At 37.2% G+C, this 19,054-nt stretch overlaps 1 protein-coding gene across 1 annotated transcript in view; it reads right to left on the minus strand.

Moving 5' to 3' along the window:
• Positions 1-9,277: 9,277 nt before the first annotated feature.
• LOC137650132 (aminopeptidase N-like) overlaps positions 9,278-19,054 on the minus strand; it is a 67,513-nt gene continuing 57,736 nt past the window's right edge. Inside the window, exon 18 of the mRNA XM_068383277.1 lies at positions 9,278-9,721. Coding sequence (XP_068239378.1) covers positions 9,554-9,721 — 168 coding nt within the window. The 3' untranslated portion in view covers positions 9,278-9,553. The remainder of the gene's footprint in view (positions 9,722-19,054) is intronic.

Raw genomic sequence — 19,054 nt, forward strand, 5'->3', positions numbered from 1 at the left:
CTTCTAGTATAGTGATAGCTGGCGTATCCCTCCCGTAGAATTCTGTCGGGCAACGGAGTTGACAGCTACATGATTATCGGGTAAGTATATTCAAAAATTTATTTTACTAATGAAAATAACATTTTACCTAATTCATAGGTCATTCCAGGTGTCACATTTAGTTACCTTGGCTCTCCGCTGTTATAAGTTTTGAGTCACCCTGGTTGGCGGAACACAGTCACTTGTTATTTTTCTGATTACAGTATATCTGTATTTATCAGCATTTGTGGTTTATATACATTATATGCAGTGTTTTAACTTATTGATATAGCATATTTTTTTTATATCTTCCCTGGTCCCATATGTTCCTTCTGTTCTGTGGTATCTTAATAGGATAGTTAATGGTTCATTCCTTAAGAATAGTTTCCATTAATGACTATAAAAAATTGATATTTGGATATTTTAAATAATTATGTGTGGGTATTAGACCTTGTCGTAATGCATTTTCGTTCAAAATAATAGTTGTATCTGCTGCAGTTTATAAAGTAATCACTAGTATACTTAGTTTTGATTTTTATTTGACTTTAATGGAGCCAAAGCTGTCTTTCCAAACCATACCACAAAACAGAGGTCTTATTCACTGCTGTGTGCTATCAACCTTTTATAGGAATACTAGTGTAGACGACCAGTCAAAAATTATGACCAAATGTTTAGAGGGCTAAATATTTAGATATATATGCAAACACAGATCCAACTCCTCCTACCCCCTTCCCCTTTCGTAATTACAACCCTTCTTACCAGGGTATGACCACTCCTTCTCCGTCCTACCTGAGGGACGAGGAGAGACCTAGTAGTTACTCATATATGGCCATGCCGCTGAGCATAACCGGAAAGAAATATACAGTATGTATGTATGTACATTTACATTTATATATATATATATATATATATATATATATATATATATATATATATATATATATATATATATATATATATATATATATGTATGTATGTATGTATGTATGTATGTATGTATGTATGTATGCATGTTTAAGGGAGATTTCATATCCCTTCTTTCTGTAACTGCAAAATTTTGACCTTTTAAGAAATTATTCTTTATTCAATTGCTTCAACTGCTTTTGATTTCTTTATAGGCAATCTTCTACATTACATTTTCAAAAAATCATTTGAGGAAGCTAAGCAAGTGATTTCTCCTTAATTGTCTTCTTAGTGTTTCATTGCTCAAAATAGCCCCCAAGCCTCCTCATGTTATTTACTAGTCTAAAGGCTTACTGGTTATCATTCTAACAATTTTGTATGTTACTGTATATTGCCAGTTCATGCTAATTTCTTTTAGAAAAGCTTGTAAATAAGTAAATGTCTTCCTGAGCATGGTTTTTTTTTTTTTTTTTTTTTTTTTTTGTAGCATCATGTGAGATATTCACTTTATAAAAAAAGTTGTTAGTTTCCTTTGAGTTGACAAATGTGACTGGGATCCATGGAATTAAACTTGTAGTTTTTACACTGTTACCATCTTACCATCCTTACATCTCAATTCTGGTAATAGCTGCTATGCAATATATCAAGTGTTACTGCTCTTACACTGGAGATTACCAATTGGTCTATTTTTTGTAGAGGTTAGCATTTCCTGGTTACATTGTAATTTTTTGTTGATTTCAAGTCTTACCCTTTTTCATCACACCATTCAGGTTTAGATAGAATTAAGTGGGTTTTATATTCTTGTTGAAACAACACTAAGTTTTTTAACAAATTATTTCAGTGTTTTGTTTAACATGAAACCCTCATATTACACAACTTCAAACTTTGATGGACCTTAATTTTTGTGGAAGAGTTGTTGGAGTTAGGTAATACAGACATATAATATTTTGGTTTCATAAGACAAGAGTGATATGGTGAAAGTAATTGGGAAATGGTTACCTTTTTCTTTTTCTGAAGTCTATGCAGCATAACCAAAACTATTAGACTGTATGGCAAGGGTTATCAGAGCCTGTTGATAAAGGTGTAGGTTTTCAAAATTTTTACAGATTTTTTTTATTGTCTTGATGTTTTCTGTAAGATAATATTAGGCTTTCTGTCTCTGTTCCAGTAAAGCTGTAAAGTTTCAAGAGTAGGAACAGTTCTGGACCAACTACAGGTTTCTCAGGCACATATCATAGTTAATAGATTTTATGTTGAAGATTTGTCTCACTTAAACTTTTATATTTATTTTCAAAGCTTAATGCCAATTATATAGTACAGTACACACGGTATACTGTACTGGAATGGTTTGTCATTTTATAGGAAAAAAAGTGTTGAGGATTTTATGTCAGTATTTTTCAACACAGCTCTTTCACAATGGTGAGCAGGATGCATACACGAAGAGCAAAGTACCCTGTATGATGCACATATAGATAGCAAAATAGTCTACACCATAAACAAAGAATAAACTCCGAGAGAGAGAGAGAGAGAGAGAGAGAGAGAGAGAGAGAGAGAGAGAGAGAGAGAGAGAGAGAGAGAGAGAGAGAGAGAGAGAGAGAGAGAGTGTGCGCGTGTGCATGCGTGCGTGCTTGTGTGTGTGTATGTGTGTTACAAGGATTTTGGATGTTTCAAAGACTTTTAAGTCAATCCACAGAGACTCCACATGCTCTTTGGTACAACAATTTAGTTTAAGCATTTAGAGAGTTCTCATGAACTTGTCTAACTTATTCTTTAATTTCTTTACCGTTTTACTGTTTACCACATCTGCTGGAAGTCTATTCCAAGTATTTGCTATTTTATATGTAAAGAAATGGCCACATTTAGTGGTGTTGTATCTTTTCAGCTCCAGTTTGTATCCATTCATTACCTCTGGACTAATTTGTGCTAAGCGTGAGTAGATCGTTGTAATTTACATTAGTTATTCCTTTAGGAGTTTTGAATGCCTCTATTAACTGCCCCCTTAGTCGTCAAGTTTGTAGATCAAATAAATTTGAATTGCCGTAATGGCTGAACTAGTTTGGTGGCCCTACCTTGTACTGCTTCCTGTCTATCTATATCCTTCTGAATACTTGAAGCCCAGAATTGGACTCCGTTTTCTAGATGGGGTCTTACCAGTGATGTGTACAGCTGTAGTACAATGTCTTTTTTTCTGTATTTGAATTGTCTCTTCATGTAACCTTTTAGTTTTTGTTCTTTCTTTTCATCTTTTATGCTCTGTTTGATGAACTTCAAAGAGAGAGAGAGAGAGAGAGAGAGAGAGAGAGAGAGAGAGAGAGAGAGAGAGAGAGAGAGAGAGGAGAGAGAGAGAGAGAGAGAGTGTGTGTGTGTTTGTGTGTGTTAGTCCCCTTAGAGGACACTGAAAAGGGGAAGTGAGATGCAGTCTCCAAACACAAAACACCAAGGAAATATGGGAAAACTAAATTATGCTTAACTTAAAAATCACTAATTCTTAATTCTTAGAAGGCAAAACAACAACATGCAGACTCCATGGAATTTTTGGGAAGAATGACTGGCATTTGATGTGTCATATGAGTACCAGGTTTAAAGGTCCTATCGAGCAGGACAACGCCCTAGAGACTGACCATAAATACTTTACATATGATCAGCGCCCAAGCCCCCTCTTCACCCAAGCTAGGACCGAGGAGGGCCAGGCAATGGCAGCTGATGACTCGGCAGGTAGACCTATAGGCGCCCTGAAACCCCCCATCCTTAGCGCACAAGGATGGTGAGGTTGCATCAACCAAAGAAACTAACGAGTCCGAGCAGGACTCGAACCCCAGTCTGGTGTTCACCAGGGAGGGACGTTACCACCTCGGCTACCACATCCCTAATAGCAGTTTTAAGGTCACGTATGAATGGGAGAGAAAAGGAACAGGTAGTAGGTTGGGCAGGGCACCAGCCACCCATTGAGATACTACCGTCAGAGATTTATGGGGTCTTTTGACTAGCCAAACAATACTACAATGGATCCTTCTCTCTGGTTATGGTTCATTTTCCCTTTGCCTACACTGAGTAGTCTGGCCTATTTACATATTCTCCACTGTCCTCATACACCTGACAAAACAGATTACCAAACGATTCTTCTTCGCTGAAGGGATTAACTACTGCACTGTAATTGTTCAGTGGCTACTTTCCTCTTAGTAAGGGTAGAAGAGACTCTAGCTTTGGTAAGCAGCTCTTCTAGGAGAAGGGCACTCAAAAATCAAATCATTGTTCTCTATTCTTGGGTAATGCCATACCCTCTGTACCATGGTCTTCCACTCTCTTGGGTTAGAGTTCTTTTGCTTGAAGGTACACTCGAGCAGACTATTCTATTTTATTTCTCATCCAATTGTTTTGTTAAAGTTTTTATAGTTTATATAGGAGATATTTATTTTAATGTTGTTACTCTTCTTAAATCATTTTATATTCCTTTTTTTCCTTTCCTCACTAGGCTATTTTCTCAGTTTGAACCCCTGGCCTTATAGCATCCTGCTTTTCCAACTAGGGTTGTAGCTTAGCAAGTAATAACAATAATAATGATAACAGTGACAATGCTCTAGAGACTAACCATATACAGTATACATATGATCAGCACCCAACCCCCTCTCCACCCAGCTAGGACCAAGGAATGCCAGGTAATGGCTGCTGATGACTCAGCAGGTAGACCTATAGGCTCCCCAAAATCCCCCATCTTTATTTCACAAAAAAGGCAAGGTTGCAGATATTAAGAGAAACTGAGTTTGAAAAGGATTTGAACTCCTATCCAGCATATCGCCAGTCGGGTACGTTTCCAATAGGATACCACAACCCTATTGGTTTTTGGATTTTGGTCATTGCCAATTTGTACAAACATTGCCCATGAGGAAGGGCAATGTTATCAATGGGTTTATGGTGAATTAATTTAAACAAAAAATAAAAAGATTATTGGTGACATGCAATTAAATTATATATACAGTATATATATATATATATATATATATATATATATATATATATATATATATATATATATATATATATATATATATATATATATATATATATATATATATACAGTATATATACTATATATATATATATATATATATATATATATATATATATACAGTATATATACTATATATATATATATATATATATATATATATATATATATATATATATATATATATATATACACTGTATATATATATATATATATATATATATATATATATATATATATATATATATATATATATTTATATATATATATATATATATATATATAATATGAGGATGGCTCCCTGGTCTGAGCACTAAAAATTCATTATACTATGGCTTGTTTGGGAACCAAACATATAATATTATATGTACTACTACTGCCAAGTTAATCAACCTCTCGAATTCCAAACTCCAAAAATGCAAAGAGACAACAAATAAGGGTTATGGATGAACCTCTAGAGATTGTTAATGAATATATGTAACTAGGACAGACAGTAAATGTTTCCCCAGAGCATGAGACCAAGATTATAAGAAGGTAAGCATGGGAAGGAGAACTTTTTGTAAATAAAATGAAATTATGAAAAGTAGTGTCACTTTCTTTTATAAGTACAGTATTCAATCAGATGGTCCTACCAGTAATAACTTATGCATCAGAAACTTAGAGCCTTACTAAAGCCTTAGAACGTAAGCTGTTTAAAACTCAAAGAGCTATGGAAAAAATAATGATGGGAATAACACTAAGAGATAGAGAAAGAGCAACAAGGATGTGAGAGCAAACTTAAGTAGAGTGTTTTCTAACATATAAAAGAAAGAAATGGACATGGGCTTGACATATACTGTAATGAGAATGACAGATGATAAATGGTTAAGAAGAATAACGGAATGGGTCCCTATAGATTGCAAAAGAAGCAAGGAAATGAAGAGAAGACGATGGATTGACGAGCTAAGATAATTTGTGGTTATAGACTGGTACAGAAAAACCATAAACATGTGTGGGGAAGGACCTGTCTGAGGCCTTTGTCTTGCAATGCACTATGAACATCTGATGATGATAACTACTGTATACAGAGTACCGTAGGGTAAGACTTAAAACACTGCATTCTATTTCGTCAGCTGACCGACATTATTGTATTCTAAAAAATAAATGTATAAACAAATACTTGTAGTACTTCATTAAAGCATTCTTATACTTTTTTTTTTTTTTTTTTTTTTTTTAATTTTGGGTACATTACAACCACCACCAATTAGTGAATTTTTTAAATCAGTGTCAGTGAGGATTGTTAGGTGTGAACAATTGTTTTGTTGTTACACATAAGGTGGTGTGGCGATGACTTTCGTGTTATGAGTTGTCTCACCTTGTACTGAAGCTATGTAAATAATGTACAATTGCTTCTGAAAATTAGTATGAACTACAATACAGTGTCATGCAGTACAGTGGGTTACCTAGTGTGTTAAATAACCACTTGTTGGGAGTGGTCTGTATTTGAGAGGCTATGAGTTGACACACCCTGGGTCACCTGTATACAGTAATGTACGTTGTCTTATTATTTAGATTTGCTTCAACACAATATACTTTCATAACGGATTAGTAGTTCTTATATGATCTAAATATAAATTTTGTTTGTCTTTGTTTTCCTATTTATATACAGTGCTGTAACTTCAATCCTTTCAATATTTCACTAGTTATGTCAGTGCAGTGGCATCAAAACCCAGTCTTCTGTAGTGAGGCCTTTTAATTTTTTTGATTACTGAAAGCATCTCTTGTTTGATATTGTATGCGAAGATATTATTTTGCATCGTTTCAGATGATGGTGTTATTTGGTTAGCCACTTATACCTGATAAATACGTGTATACTTTAGATACTGTATTGGCAATTCCCGTATACAGTATATCAGTACTGTGAAGATTCTGGGTGTACTGTGATATGGTACTGTACATGCATATTGAAATGAAAGAACAAAAATGTTTAATGTTAATTCTTACAATGTAATCAAATTAAAGTCTGAATTGTACCTTTAAGAAACTTCTTTTTATTTTAATAAATGCAGCTTTCAAATACTGCACTGAGTTCCAAAGGAGAGACATCTTGATTGAAGAAGTATTTTTTTTGGTAACTAAAGGTTTCTGTTGGAAGTCTCAAACACACTTTGGTTATTTTTCTGTCTTGCCTTTGAGATTCAGTACTATATAGCTTTTATCGCTACCTCTCGGGCAAAATGTAAACCTTTCACACAGCATTCCAAAAAATGTTACTCAAAGTTAACCCAATCTAGTGTCATGGAGAGCTAAATTGTGCCAAGTCTTTCTACCACTCATATTTGATATCACAGTAGTTACACTACATTTTTATGTGGTTATGCTTGTTTACAGGTACAGTATAATACAGTACTCTACAGTACATATTTGGTAGTCACATAGATGTATTTAATTTCTGAACTGCACGTTTATTTTGTGCTGCCAATTATGTGAGGAAAGCTTATTCATTTTGAGAATTTTATTTGATATTATGAGAATGACAATAAATTTTCTTGGTGTTATAGTGTGACGACTTATACAATAATTTGAAGTGCAATTTACTGTATACCACTAAGGCTGGAAAATATACAAATGTTCATTATAAACATACAGTAATTGAAATATATAACGTAATAGATTGAATTCAGTTTAAAATATTTTCCCTGAATACTGTAATTGTAAATAATAGTTTATTTTCTTTTGTACTTGTACAGTATATGTTCTGTTGTCTATTGAAGGGCATTATATTTTGAATTATGTAAATAAAATAGAAATAAAATTTTTCTGTTATTCATTATCTTTTGTTAGTATTAGAAAATCATCAGAAATATAACATTCAGTACAAAATTTCTAAAATAATGATCAAGTGAAAGGATGAACGGCTTAATCGTTCATTAGAATTATCACACTATCTCCCAGTTAGTGTAGGGGAATTTTAGTGTCTTATAGGGATATTGAAAGAGTATAACCATTGCAAAAATACTGCATCGAGCATAAATGGCAAAATAAAGATAATTATACTGTATTTCAATGTAAGATTTAAGGAATACCATACTGCAGTACATAGATTGTAGAATTTTCATTTGAGTTGTAGCAATGGTTCGGGTGCCAAACACTGGATTGATTGTCATTATTCTTTACTTAAGAAAAAACGAATAAATACGGGAAATACTGTAAAGTGCAAGTTGAAGATAGATACGGTAAAGGAGAGAAATAGAAGTGTTGACAAAGACTGATATTTTCATTCATTGACCCTTTTCAAATGCATAGATAAAAAGTAGTTCCTGTAACATTGTGGAATTATGGAAGGAAAATGTTAAAGGAGGCCGAGAGCTTTGCCAGATGTGTAGGTAAAAGAAATGTGGCTCAGGTGGGGAAATGCAACTTAACACATGCTAGATTTAAAAAATAATGTGTCGATTATTGAGGTGCTAGATTTAAAAAAATATGTGTCGATTATTGAGGAGAGATATGTTCAAATTCAAGGGACATGTTACTTGAGACTGTGGTCAAGAGGTGAAGTAAGCATTAAATTGAAATGGAAACGAGAAATTGATAGAAAGTATGTCAAGTTGATTTATTCAAATAGTAAAAACTAGAGCTATTTTGATATGTTTTTCATAGATGCCCCAAAACTTATGATCAAGAGCTTCTCAAGTCTTTATTACCAGCCAAGGTACTGTATATGTGAATCTCAATATTGTCTACATTTCTATTCAGATCTAACTAATTCTCTTACCAGAATTTTTTCTTACAACACCGTACTGTTTAGCCATAATATTCATGTTCTATTAATATCAAATGTTACTCCATCAGGAGATTCCAAAATGTACGAAATTTCCTTAGTATTTTATTCTTAAAAGATTTCTATAATTGATAATTCTTGAAATTATAGCTTCCCAGAAAATTGAATTCTTTAGGCAAGTTTTCTTGCTTATTGTGTACTAGTAACATTTTTTAATTTTATGCTAAGATTTTTTGAGCTTTTGCAATATTTTCATTGAGATTGGATAACCTTGTAAGTTTGATTGTGTTGTTGTTGTAACCAGTGTCCATGTCACACCAAACTACATAATTAGTTACTTCTAACAATAATATACCTTCTGAACTTGATATTTAAGAATATGGTGTTTTGTATACTGTACAATGTAATTTCTGTAAAAGCTTGAAAGACTATCTATCTACCCTGAGTAGGATAAATAAAAGTGGAATAAGGACTAGAGATGGAAGTGAAAGGTATAAATATGAAATTATTAACAAAATGTTTAATTAAATAAGTCAGTCTTTGCAAATTATAATTGTACTATTGTAAATCTTATATACAGGATAGTTTTGTACAATATTTCATAAATCTCATTGACTTGAGACAATACAGTACCCTAACGCTTCCAGGGCAAGCCGGTGTATTGATGCTATAGCATCATATGATTGATTTGCTCATCATCATGGGCAATAAGAAAAGTGCTACAATCCAAAGTTGTGGGAAATTTGAATTGCATACAGAGTTGTTGGGATGATTACCATAGGGTTGTTGCAATATGATGTGTGTCATTTTTTGCTGACAAAAACGAATCCGAGTGTTACTCATTTCACCGCATTTAATTTCTTATCTTAATTAGTGTTACTTCTGGAGAAGCCATTATCATTTAGCCATTTCACAATGACATTATAATAGTTGTTCATCCAAGAAAGATTATTGTGCACATTTTCTAGCAGTTGTTGTACATCCAGCTTATGCTCTAAAAGCTGGCTTGCATGTTGTTCAACAAATACATGTACCTGAAAAGTGGAATGAAAAAATATTGTAAGAACATGGTTGAAATATCAGTTAAACATAAAAAAAAAGAAATACTGAAAAACTGTTTGCAGTAGAGTACTTTTGGAAGTAAATAAAAAAAATAGTGCATGCATGCATTTCTAATAAACTTTTAAAAGTTACTGGTGTAAGTTGTAGGATATTTGAATTACTGATACACCATCTACTTTAGTAAAAGACAGGAAGAAGATAAGTACTGTATTGAATTATTTTTGATAAGGAAATAATAAAAAGGCCATCATAATTATATATTTTTTTCAACTGAAGATTTGTGTTAAAACTTTTGATTTAACTGGACTTTTCGAACTGTTGACCTCTGTGCAGCTTATTTTGTTAATCTGTAGTTCAGATCCTATTGCAACTTAGTGATTAATTTTCCTGACATGAAATCAGTGTATACTTTTTTTATACTGGATTGTCTTCAGAATGCCTATTAGTTTGGTATTCCTAATTTTTCAATATTTAACTTAGCCGGTGATTATAATAGCTGCAACTCTGTTGCTCGACAGAAAAACTCTACGGAAAAAATTCGCCAGCAATCGCTACACAGGTAGGGGGTGTACTCAACAGCGCTATCTGTCGTTCAGATACCCAGTACTCATTGTAAACAAAGAACTCAATTTTCTCTCTGTCGGGCTACCGGCAAGACCTACTAATTCGCTGTTGCTAACTGGATTTGTTTTCACAACTATTTGGTGAAGTACACTATTCTAGTTTTGAGCTTTCGCTATGCAGGTGTTTTATCTTCATCTTAAAACTTGAACTCGTTTTGGATAGATTTAATTATGGTGACAAAGAGAGTATGGACTTTCTTTCACTTTTAAATGGCCGACCCTTCCCTTAGACGGAAGTGTGTTTAGGCTTTTAGTAATTATCTTATCATGTTATAGATTTTCCTCTATATATTTTATATCTCTCCGCCTTTATTAGGCCTCTTCGATTAACTTTCCATTTTTTATAAACATATAAAAATAAATTTTAATGCTTTGTTTATATAGACCTTTCCTGAGAGTAGGCGGTCCTAACTTGGAAACCGAAGTTAATCAACGTTGAGCCCTTTATATCGTCTTTAGCTTTTAACCCTGGATAGGTACGGTCCTCGGACACCCCTTTAAGGGTATACTCGGACGCGAACGACCCCGACGCCAAAAAAAATTCTTGAAAAATCAGTTTTTGCAGTAACCTCCTTTTTTCTTTTGCCAAAAAAAACTTCAATGAATGCTTAAAACAACTGTAAAGATAAATACTACTCATCTGCAGAAAAACTATTTATTAAAAATATTTTAAAAAATTAAGTAGAAAAATAAAAAGACCTGACATAAAAATTCATAAAAAAAAAGTTTATACATATATACACAAATCCTTTTAGGAATTGATTCTTGAATGTATAGGACACATCTTGATGTATTTTGGATGAAGTCAGACCCATGGAGGTGAAGATCTGAAATGAGAAAAAAAGGGAAACTTTTTTTGGCCAAAAAAAATTGTCCAAATTTCATGAATTTTTTTGGGTACCCAAATGAAATAGGAAGTGGCTAATTTTTTTAGGGAATAAACATATGTTATCCTAAAATAGAAATATGTAAAAAAATCTTCATTATTTTGTAAATTACATTTATATCAGGGGCCATATCTAAAGGTAATTTTTTGAGTACTTGGAAATTTCGTAAAAAAATACATATATTTAATATATAATATGATATTTATGCAGGTAAAAATATACCAAAATATCACAAATTCTATAGGGAACAAGAATATATATAGATAGGGCAGCTTACGCTTCGGATATGTCCACAAAATGGCCGCCAACCACACTGACTCAGACTCCCTAATCTGCCACTTGAAATGTAGGAAGGGTATGTCAATTTCAAGGTGTTATTTACTAATCCAATTATTATTGGATATGCATAAAAATTGTATGGTGGGTTGCTGGATAATTGTCGATTATTTTACGACTATAAAATTAAAATTCTGACCCAAAAAATTTTTTTTGAAGGGAAATAAAATCGAAAAAAAAAATGTAAAACAATATTTTAGCTAAAAAAATTTTATGATATTCAATCAAAAAAAAAGTAAACAAAATTTTCCGACAAATAAACATCTAGAGGAATCATTACTCTGTGATAGTTCCTTAGTACGTAGTAATTTTGAAAGAATTGGGAAAAAACGGAAAAATGGCAATCACCGGAAAATCGAACACATACCTATATATACGCCATATCTGGCTAAAAAAAAGATAGGCATGGGTAGCCAGATCATCTAGAAACACTTTCCAACACTATAAAAATATAAGTTTTGCGACACTACTTGCCAATTCCTTACGGTAACATGACTAAGCAAAAAAATGCAAAACAAATAAAAAGGGGCACTCGTGGAAAAATGGCCATTCTAATATACGGCATTTCAGAAAAAAAAAAAAATTTCAGCCACGTGCTAGGCAAACCATCAAGGCATATTTTCCGACAAATAAACATATAAATGAAATATTACTCTGTGATAGTTCCTTAGTACGTAGTAATTTTGAAAGAAATGGGAAAAAACGAAAAAATGGCAATCACAGGAAAATCGAACACATACTTATATATACGCCATATCTGGCTAAAAAAAAAATAGGCATGGGTAGCCAGATCATCTAGAAACACTTTCCAACACTATAAAAATATAAGTTTTGCGACACTACTTGCCAATTCCTTACGGTAACATGACTAAGCAAAAAAATGCAAAACAAATAAAAAGGGGCACTCGCGGAAAAATGCCCAACATTCTAATATACGGCATCTCAGATAAAAAAAAAGACATGCACGTGTTAGCCCAACCATCAAGGCACACTTTCTAACACATAAACATGAAAAAAAATCAATAATATACGGCAATTCCTTACTACGTAGTAAATTTTTACAAATATTGAAAAATAACAGAAATTGGCAACCGCAGTTAAATACCCAATATACCAATAACTACGTCGTATCTGACAAAAACAAGATCACGCATGGGTAGCCAGATCATCTAGACACACTTTCCAACATTAAAAAAGCAAAAGTTTTACGACACTATTTCGCAATATCTTACGGAAAAATGACTTGGCAAAAAAATTAAAAAGGGACACTCGCGGTAAAATGCCCGACATTCTAATATACGACATCTCAGATAAAAAAAAAGACATGCACGTGTTAGCCCAACCATCAAGGCACACTTTCTAACACATAAACATGAAAAAAAAATGAATAATATACGGCAATTCCTTACTACGTAGTAATTTTTACAAATATTGAAAAAAAAACAGAAATTGGCAACCGCAGTTAAATACCCAATATACCAATAACTACGTCGTATCTGACAAAAACAAAGTCATGCATGGGTAGCCAGATCATCTAGACACACTTTCCAACACTAAACAAGCAAAAGTTTTACGACACTATTTGGCAATATCTTACGGAAAAATGACTTGGTAAAAAACTGAAAAAAAATGAAAAAGGGGCACTCGCGGTAAAATGGTCCTCGTGGTGATGAACGACATTTTAACTAAAAAAAAAAACATGCACATGGTAGCCAAACAATCCACCAAGACTTTCCACAACTGATAACCTATACAAGTTGCACCATTCTACGACAATTTCATAATACGTAATAACTTTGATAATTATGCAAACTACCTCAGAAGGGTAAACTCGGACGCGAACGACCCCGACACGTCTCAGAAATCGGGGAAGGAGTACAGCTACAGCAATGCACATCTGGACACTACTAGAGCGTGTAGGGGAGACACCTCCTGCAGGTCGATCACCCACAAATTCAGTCACAGGGGTGAGTCACGTGAGAAAAACCTGTTTTTTTTTTGACGCTCGGGGTCGCAAACGACCCACCGTACCTATCCAGGGTTAAAGAGCTAAGGATTTAAAACTTTTTAAATGTAATATTTTATGAAAGAATTTCTTTGATAGTCTTCGTACTGTTTTCAAAGGTGAACTAACGTTTAGTTTTTTATGCTACGCAGTTGTTGACGTTCAGGACGTTCAACATGCGCTCTATCGTTACGATAGAGAGAGAGTGTATCACGGTTTCACTTTGCAGTAAGAGTAAATCGATTCTGACGTTTTGTTCATTCTTTCTTAGCTTAAATGTTTTAAATTCTAATTTAAAGGAACTTTTTATTGAAAAACCTTTCAGTTTTTTCCTTCAGTCAAATAACATGTTTTTTTTTTTGACGAAATATAATTGGGCTCTTCTCTTAGGTGCGAAATCAAGAGAGAAAGAGAGAGAGAGATAGAGACGGAGGGAGAGAGAGGAGAGAAAACGTTCCGTTCAAGCGGGTAACGTTGTTCTCGTGTTACTCACGTCCCTAGTCGCTGTACGGGGAGGAAGGATAAAACGTTTTTAGGTTTTTATTCTCGTCCCCAGGCTATGTGCGGTGAGAGATTGAAAACGTAGTTATATGAACTAGTGTTTAGTCTCTTTCCCAGCCACTGATTTTTCTTTTTATCTTAAAATATGTTTTCTGTTTTTTGCTGGTATTATGAGCTTGCATTATACGACTAATTTCGCAATTACTACCTTTTAATGAAGGGTAGAATTGCGTGTTTCAGGTAGAAAAAAGTGCAAAACAGAAAATCGAAGTGATAAAGTGATATGCGCAAAGTGTTACAGTGTTGCGTCCGAGGCGCAAAGTGTTACAGTGTTGCGTCCGAGGGTTCGTCTGTTCGTGCCTGTCGTTCACCTAGTCCGGGACCTCTTACATGCTCCCAAGCCCAGGGGAGAAGTAATGTCAAACGACTTATGGGTTCGAGAGGCCTTGACCAACGAACAGACGTTTTCCCTCTATGGTATCGGGTGTATCTTACCAAGATCTCCCCTACCATAAGACGAGAGAGACGTTGTTTCTGCTCGCCATCCGTAGGCTTTTCGCATAAGAAACCTGTCACAAGGTTTCGAAGCCCTTAAGCGAAAGTCAGTCCTTTCAGGACAGGTCCAGCGTCCTGGTTACAGCCATTAGGACAGCTCTGACCCTATGCAGTCATCGGATAACTGCTCGCCGCCTAACAAAAGCGTAACACAGACTCCGAGAGTCTTTTTTTGTAGGCAAAGTGTTGCGGTCACAGACGTTACCCTCGTCTATTACCACAACCATTTCCGTTGATCCTTAAGGGGTTGTATGGCAAAACATGCAGTATATGCTTGCCTCCCTTATGGAAGACTATTCTGCCGATTAGTCCGTTGAGTCTAGCCGTTTATCTCATCGATATCCTGGCTTTCAGCCAACCTAACGTTCCTTTGTGCTTACTGTTGACGTTGGCGTAGCTTAGTCACGTCAGTCAGGTTGTTTAGAACCACACTCGATGCGGTCTCGTGTGGTTTTTCAGCCGCATTTGGACGTTAGGCCACTGGCTGATGCTCCTGTTGACGTTCAAGACGTTCTCTAACAATCGGAGTTGACTTGTTTTGACGCTGTGCGTCAACCTCCGCATTCTAGAGTTGTTTTGACTGCTCAGTCTAGGCAGTCAAAGCAGTCTCGAGTGGACGCTGTGCGTCCTCACGCACCTGTTGTGGTTGACAGTTCAGTTGTTGACAGTTCACAGACTGTCAAGCAGTTACATGACGTTGCGTTCTGGTCCGCTACTAATGCACCAGTGAGAGACTCAGCTTTTATCGGACAAGGTTCCTGTAGATGAGGAAGTTGCTGTTCTCCCTCCTACTGATATTCCCTTGAGGACTCTGTCAGATGGAGAGGAGCCTAAAGCTGCTTAGCCTCCTATGGACTTTAATTAAATCATGATGATTTTTTTAAGGATCTTCGTCCGGATCTTTTTGTAACTGCTGCTCCTCGTTCGCCTAAACGTCAGAGCTTACACTAGGCCTAGCTACTTCGAAGCCGTTGTTTTTAAGCTAGTGCTCTCTCGCTCTCCTAGAGAGCGTTACGTTGGCTAGGCGACTGGTTTTTCACCAGGAGGAGTTTGGGGGATACAGCCTTTGCTTTCCCTTCTTTTAAACTGGTTTATAGAGCGAGAGTCTGATATGACACGAGAGAAGTTCTCGGCTTGGGAGTTCATGCCTCTGCCCAGATAGACTTCTCAATTCTGGTAGACTCTCCCTGGCGCCTAGCCAGGAGACGCTCCAAGTTGTTTACAGGTCAACTTCACAGCTGTTGTCGAGCCTTTGAAGTTTTGCTGTACTATTATGTCACGCATAACAAGGCTTTCAGGGATGGTAAACGGTTCCGCCTCAGTCGCTAACCCCGTCTGTTGCCACACCTGCTCCCGTAGACCCTAAATGGGCTTTGCTGCAAGACATGCAGTCCAAGCTTGCGTCCTTGATAGAGGACTTAAATGCGGAGAAGAACCTTCTGGCCAACAACCTTCCAACCGGTCGGTTGTGCGCCCTGTTGACGCTGAGGTAACCTACTCGCGTCTGCCAGTTGAGGTGGTTCCTCCACCGATGCGACCCAGTGTGGGTTGCCAGCCGCACGTTGACGTTAAGCGACGCTCGGAGGTGGTTGTTGACGTTCAGGACGTTCAACAACCAGCAGAGGTGACTTGTGACGCAGTGCGTCAACCTCAGCAACCCGGTAGGGTGTTGACTGCACAACCCAGACGGTCTAGACAGTCTCGGGTTGACGCTGTGCTTCCTCGCGCACCCATGGTTGTTGACAGTTCACAGACTGTGCAGCAGTGCCATGATATTGCGTCCGGCTCCGTCACGCATCCACCAGTGCGACCGGATTCAGCGAGCCAGACGTTGCCCACTCCGTTGCCGTTTCCTCATCAGTTTCGGATGAGGAACCCTCTGATGAGGACGTTGCTGAACAACAAGACGATCAGCCCCCAGCCCTGCTATCCATCCAGAAGATGCTGAAGAAGGAACGCTGCTCAGTCAGGCTGTGGATGAGTCTGGTAGGGACGCTGTCATCCGTGGATCAATTTGTGTCACTAGGAAGACTACACCTCCGTCCTCTTCAATACCATCTAGCTTTTCACTGGAAAAAGGACAAGACGCTAGAAGCGGTCTCGATCCCGGTTTCCGAAAAGATAAAGTCTTGTCTGACTTCTTGAAAGGACAATATCAACCTAAGAGAGGGTCTTCCCCTGGCTGTTCAGACTCCCAACCACGTTCTCTTCTCGGACGCATCGGACATAGGCTGGGGTGCGACATTAGACGGTCGGGAATGCTCGGGAATATGGAACTCGAGTCAAAGGACAATGCATTTCAACTGCAAGGAGCTACTGGCAGTACGTCTGGCCTGGAAAAGCTTCAGGTCTCTCCTTCAAGGCAAAGTGGTGGAGGTGAACTCGGACAACACCACGGCTTTGGCGTACATCTCCAAGCAGGGAGGGACCTACTCTCTGACGTTGTACGAGATCGCAAGGGACCTCCTCACCTGGTCAAAAGGTCTAAACATATCACTAGTAACGAGGTTCATCCAAGGCAACTTGAATGTCATGGCAGATTGTCTCAGTCGGAAGGGACAAATAATTCCAACAGAATGGACCCTCCACAAGGATGTATGCAAGAGACTTTGGGCCACCTGGGGCCAGCCAACCATAGATCTCTTCGCAACCTCGATGACCAAGAGGCTCCCAATATTTTGCTCACCAATCCCGGACCCAGCAGCAGTTCATATAGATGCCTTTCTCCTAGATTGGTCACATCTAGATCTATATGCATTCCCTCCGTTCAAGATTGTCAACAAGGTACTGCAGAAGTTCGCCTCTCACGAAGGGACAAGGTTGACGCTAGTTGCTCCCCTCTGGCCCGCGAGAGAATGGCTCACCGAGGTACTTCGATGGCTAGTAGACGTTCCCAGAACACTTCCCCTAAGGGTGGACCTTCTACGTCAGCCACACGTAAAGAAGGTACACCAAGGCCTCCACGCTCTTCGTCTGACTGCCTTCAGACTATCGAAAGACTCTCGAGAGCTAGAGGCTTTTCGAAGGAGGCAGCCAGAGCGATTGCTAGAGCAAGGAGAACATCCACCCTTAGAGTCTACCAATCGAAGTGGGAAATCTTCCGAAACTGGTGCAAGTCAGTATCCGTATCCTCGACCAGTACCTCTGTAACTCAAATAGCTGACTTCCTCTTATATCTGAGGAAAGAACGATCTCTTTCAGCTCCCACTATCAAGGGTTACAGAAGCATGTTGGCATCAGTCTTCCGTCACAGAGGCTTAGATCTTTCCAACAATAAAGATCTACAGGACCTCCTTAAGTCTTTTGAGACCACGAAGGAGCGTCGTTTGGTTACACCTGGTTGGAATTTAGACGTGGTACTAAGATTCCTTTTGTCAGACAGGTTCGAGCCGCTACAATCAGCCTCCCTGAAAGATCTCACCTTAAAGACTCTTTTCCTGGTATGCTTAGCCACAGCTAAAAGAGTCAGTGAGATTCATGCCTTCAGCAAGAACATCGGATTCTCATCTGAAACGGCTACATGTTCTCTACAACTTGGTTTTCTAGCCAAAAACGAGCTGCCTTCTCGACCTTGGCCAAAATCGTTCGATATTCCAAGCTTATCGTATGGTTGGAAATGAACTAGAAAGAGTCTTATGCCCTGTAAGAGCTCTTAAGTTCTATTTAAAACGAACTAAACCTTTACGAGGCCCGTCTGAAGCTTTATGGTGTTCAGTTAAGAAACCATCTTTGCCTATGTCAAAGAATGCTTTATCCTATTTTATCAGACTGTTAATACGAGAAGCTCATTCCCATCTGAATGAGGAAGACCAAGCTTTGCTGAAGGTAAGGACACACGAAGTTAGAGCTGTCGCAACTTCCGTGGCCTTTAAACAAAATAGATCTCTGCGAAGTATAATCGACGCAACCTATTGGAAAAGCAAGTCAGTGTTCGCGTCTTTTTATCTTAAGGATGTCCAGTCTCTTTACGAGAACTGCTACACTCTGGGACCATTCGTAGCAGCGAGTGCAGTAGTGGGTGAGGGCTCAACCACTACAATTCCCTAATTCCATAACCTTTTTAATCTTTCTCTTGAAATGTTTTTATTGTTGTTTTTGGGTTGTCCGGAAGGCTAAGAAGCCTTTCGCATCCTAGTTGATTTGGCGGGTGGTCAAAGTCATTTCTTGAGAAGCGCCTAGATTAGAGGTTTTGATGAGGTCCTGTTGTATGGGTTGCAACCCTTGATACTTCAGCTCCTAGGGGTCGCTCAGCATCCTAAGAGGATCGCGAGGCTCCGTAAGGAAGACGTACTTAAAAAGGCAGAGTAATTGTTCAAGTCGACTTCCTTACCAGGTACCTATTTATTTTGTTTAGTTATTTTGATAACTTCTAAAATGAAATAAAAATTCTTAGCTCAT

This window comes from Palaemon carinicauda, chromosome 11 (genome assembly GCF_036898095.1).
Source record: "Palaemon carinicauda isolate YSFRI2023 chromosome 11, ASM3689809v2, whole genome shotgun sequence".
Classification (NCBI taxonomy): domain Eukaryota; kingdom Metazoa; phylum Arthropoda; class Malacostraca; order Decapoda; family Palaemonidae; genus Palaemon; species Palaemon carinicauda.